Source organism: Mesocricetus auratus, unplaced genomic scaffold (genome assembly GCF_017639785.1).
Source record: "Mesocricetus auratus isolate SY011 unplaced genomic scaffold, BCM_Maur_2.0 Super-Scaffold_100010, whole genome shotgun sequence".
Lineage (NCBI taxonomy): Eukaryota > Metazoa > Chordata > Mammalia > Rodentia > Cricetidae > Mesocricetus > Mesocricetus auratus.
In genome coordinates, this window is record NW_024429194.1 from 82,078,994 (window position 1) to 82,083,002 (window position 4,009).

The 4,009-nt window shown below is 48.9% G+C and overlaps 1 protein-coding gene across 1 annotated transcript; it reads right to left on the minus strand.

Moving 5' to 3' along the window:
• Nucleotides 1–1,147: 1,147 nt before the first annotated feature.
• Nucleotides 1,148–3,748, minus strand: LOC121142927 (serine hydrolase-like protein). The gene is made up of 5 exons (XM_040754091.1): nt 3,486–3,748; nt 3,296–3,409; nt 2,928–2,969; nt 2,567–2,586; nt 1,148–2,253 (listed from the first exon to the last, which is right to left on the minus strand). Exons 1-5 carry the CDS (start codon nt 3,718–3,720, stop codon nt 2,062–2,064), a joined length of 603 nt encoding a protein of 200 aa, XP_040610025.1. The 5' UTR covers nt 3,721–3,748; the 3' UTR covers nt 1,148–2,061.
• Nucleotides 3,749–4,009: the final 261 nt, after the last annotated feature.

Below are 4,009 nucleotides of genomic sequence, written 5' to 3' on the forward strand. Positions count from 1 at the left end.
GCTGTCAGTGCCCCCACCTCCCACAGTACTGGAAGCTGCTCCCTGCAGCATCAGCTCGTGCTAGCCTGCTACCAGGACTAAATGACTGAACCTCAGCGGCAGTCTAGGCTCACAAGGACATAGCTGAAGGAAAACGGGAGGAACCCAGGCTTGGGCTCTTCAGGTCCTGAAACCCAGACATGGTACAGGGCTCTGTTAAGATTTAATACTGAGGACACCCCAATTTCTGCTTCCAGAGCAAATATGATATAGATTAGACTCAAGTTAATGAGACCTCTTTCTTTGTTGTGGTGACACTCGCCTTTAATCCCAGCACTCAGGAGGCAGAAGCAGGCGGATCTCTGTGGGGCAGAGGCTAGCCTGGTCTACAGGACAGCCTACAAAACCAACACAGAGAAACCCTGTCTTGAAATCCTACTCCCAAAAAAGCTGAAGAGCTCTTGATTGGAAGCAGTGATAGCACACCACACAGTGGGACCATTCAGTCTGAACTAACGCATGTAACTAACAAATGCTTTTCATTTAAGCAGATACAACTTGCCAAAAGGAAGCCTCCCCAAAGTTAGCATTAGGACAGGGTTTTCTTTTTGTCTTTTAGGAGGATGAAGGAATCCATTTAAGGAATCTGAAGACCACAAATGAGACATGTGAAGACAAGAGCAAATCATCCAGAAAAAAAAATGTCCCAAGAAAAAGAATAAATTGGCCTATTGATATAATCACATCCCAAAAAGATAAAATTTCATAAATCTTCGCAAATGTTTGTTTCTGCTGTTCTTTACAGACATATAATGCAAAAGGTCTTTTGGACTCCCACTCCAACTAAAATTAAAGGATTTGGAGTATGGTTCTCTCCTTCTCTAAATCTAAGCATGCTTGTTAAAGGAAAATCCAAAATCTCTGTCTCATGTCAGAAGAGCCATCTGATATGGGACAGAAGAAAAACAAACTTTAGGGATGACTTTATTGCTACTAATCTCATAATTAATTCTTTTTTTTGGTGTTGCATTTTTTGACTCTGTAACACTTTTCTTTTTATCTTTTATTTCTTTTTTCCCTTTTCTTATTTAAGTGAGAAGCAAACTTGTTTCACATGTCAATCCCAACTCCCTCCCCACCAGGCCCCCAGTTCCCCACCCAATCTCCACCCCGATTGCCAGTGAGGGTGTGGCCCTCCATGGTGGATCTCCAGAGTCTGTCATTTCATCCAGGTATGAAACACTTTTCTTAATGTATTATTATCTCATAGTTTATAAGATTTATATACATACTTTATATAGGCATGTTTTAAACTTTTTGTCATGATATTAATGGTCCTATATAATACCTACTAATTGTAGACAAAGGCTCCATCTAGCTTCCTGTACATGATTTCAGGTTTGAGTCTCTATCAGGTAACTAGGAATGAAGTTTTTGTACTCTGGATGCACATAAAAAATATTACACCTTTAAGCTCTTTGAGATCTGCTGTATATGAGATTTAAAATGTTTAGTTTTCTGCAGTGAAGTATGACTGTGCCTAACAGAGATCTCTGAGTCTCCAAAGAGAGGATGGGGCCCACAGCAACGACTCCATCCTGCTTTCCTGCACTTCCGGCTTTCTCAGATGATATTACTCCCTTCCCAGGGTTCTGAGGGAGCTGAAGACTAGAAAATTAGATGGAAATTCACACCATGGAGTCCTCTGGAGCAAACTAACTTCCTTAAGGTAACACAGTAGGGAAAGGACAGAGCCTAGTCTCAGATACAGGGACAGTACTGGATGTTGTCAATGCTGGCGGTGGTATTTTTCTATCAGTCACACGCACAGTCAATATATAGGATTGTGTTCTGTGTGCACAGCTCAAAGGAATTGCTTAGGTGTCAGGGCAGGGAGCTTCCTGTGGCCCCGAACTCCCTCCACCTACGTCTGCCCCCTTCATTCACCTCTGCTCTTTCACAGTCTATGCTGGATCCACCAGCATTCTGCAGAATCCAGACCACAGAGTGGGCCTTCCCTGTCCCTGGCAATCTTAGGGCCACAAGCTTCAGGATGCTGCCCTCTCTGGGGGAGACCCCTGGTTAATTATCCCCCTCTGCCACACTCTCCTGCCTCCTTAACGTCCACAGGAGACAGAGCTGAAGGTAACCCCCAAAGTCTGGGGTCCCCATGACAGCCTCTTTGAAGTCGTTTCCTACATTACAGTCCAGGAGAAATGGTGTTGAATCCAGCAAGATAAGTTTGTCCACCATCTCGGGGAAGATGCAGGAGAACTAGAAAGTGACAACAGAGGAACAAGTGAGTGGGTGGAGACACAGGCTTCCCCAGAGCTGAGTCTGCTGTCCCTTCAGTGTGCTTCTCCCAGACCCCGCTGCAGACCGCAGTAACCCTACATGAGACATGGGGAAACTACACGGAACCATCCCCAGGACACAGTGCACATGTGAAGTTGCCTGTGGCTAAGGAGGTGCTGGCTAGCTTCTGCATCCACTGTGTGAAGGGGCTCTTCCTGTCCTACTCACACTGGTCTACCCACACCCACGCCCAGAAAGGTCCCAGGCCACCCCAGAACAGCCAGCTACTCACCATGCCGCCCACAGTGCCACCTGCCAGAACAGAGACAGTGCTGACATCTAAGTGACCTCTCCAGGTCCCCATCCTCCCCAGTCCTTTCTTATGGGCTGTCCCGTCCCCAGAGCCTCTCCCACATGGGCTTGGGACTCTGCATCTTCAGCTCGTGCTTCTCCCTGGGCCACCAAGGTCCCTCCATCTGAAAACACTTACAAGGACAGTCCACACCCCCCCTGAGACCAGAGGCACTGTCCCTAAGGTAAGCGGTTGAGGACTTCTTCCTTCTCAGAGGGGCAGGGAAAGGTACCAGGTGTCAAGTTTTCCCCCTGTCCTATATCCCTCCACAGAACTCAGGGTCAGTGTAAAGCTGACTCACCAAAACTGTGGCCCAGGAGGGAGAACTGAGTCCATTTAAATGCTGAAAACACAAATTCAAACAGAAGGTTTGCATGGTCCAGCCTTACTCTAAACTTCTTCCTGTGTCCTGGCTTGGAACTCCCTCCAAGCACCTGTAGCACCCCACCCAGGAGACCAGCTGAGGGGCCTCAGCTCCACTGTGGGAAGCTCCTAGTGGAGGACACAAGCTCTGCTCAGGGGCTGGGAGAACTGGAGCCAGACCCCAGGCATCAATTCCCAACCCCCGCTGTCTGCAGACTCTGCATCCCACCTGCTAGGATGAGAGGGTGTGGCAGAGCATCCCCCAACACACACGACGCCTCATGGCACTCAGGGGCTCTCGCTCACCTGCTGCCACCCTTCGGACCTCACTCACAAAATTTTGGTGGTTATACAGGAGACCTGGCTTGTAATGGGAGGAGAGTCCATGTCCCCCGAAATCCATGGCCACATAATGAAAATCTGCAGCAGAGAGAGGAAGAGGAGGGGTCTGCATGGCAGCTTCCACCCCTCCCTGTCCCTCAACCCATAGCCCCACCTTGTGGAAGAAGAGGAATGAGCCTGTCAAAGGAGTTGGCATTGTCCAGCCAGCCATGCAGGCAGAGAACTGGAGGGTTCTTCTGGGAGCCCCAGACTTTGACAGCAATGTGGCCCCAAGGCACAGCCAGCTTCAACTCTGAGAACAGACCTGTGAGGCAGAACCAGTCATTTGTCCCCTGCATCCATGGACCCAGCCCTTCCTCACCCTCACCAGTGTATGCTCCAGCATGCATGGGCGTTGGTGCTACTGGCCTATGTCCTGGCTCTGGACAGACAGACTGCCAGGTACCCTGAGGAAGGAAAGACAATCGGGTTCCCTGGGTGAGTGAGAGCTGAGTAGGCTTTTTGGATGGAACGCTTGGTGTTGGAACTAAACAGAATGGACTGGGTTGGTGGCTATTAATTAGAACCCTGCCACTTGGGGCTGTGTGACCTTGGACTGGTTCCTTCAGACCTCTCCATCCTCAGTCCTTTTCTGTTAAACTGGGGTAAACAGATTACACTGCTCTTACCTAGGAGACC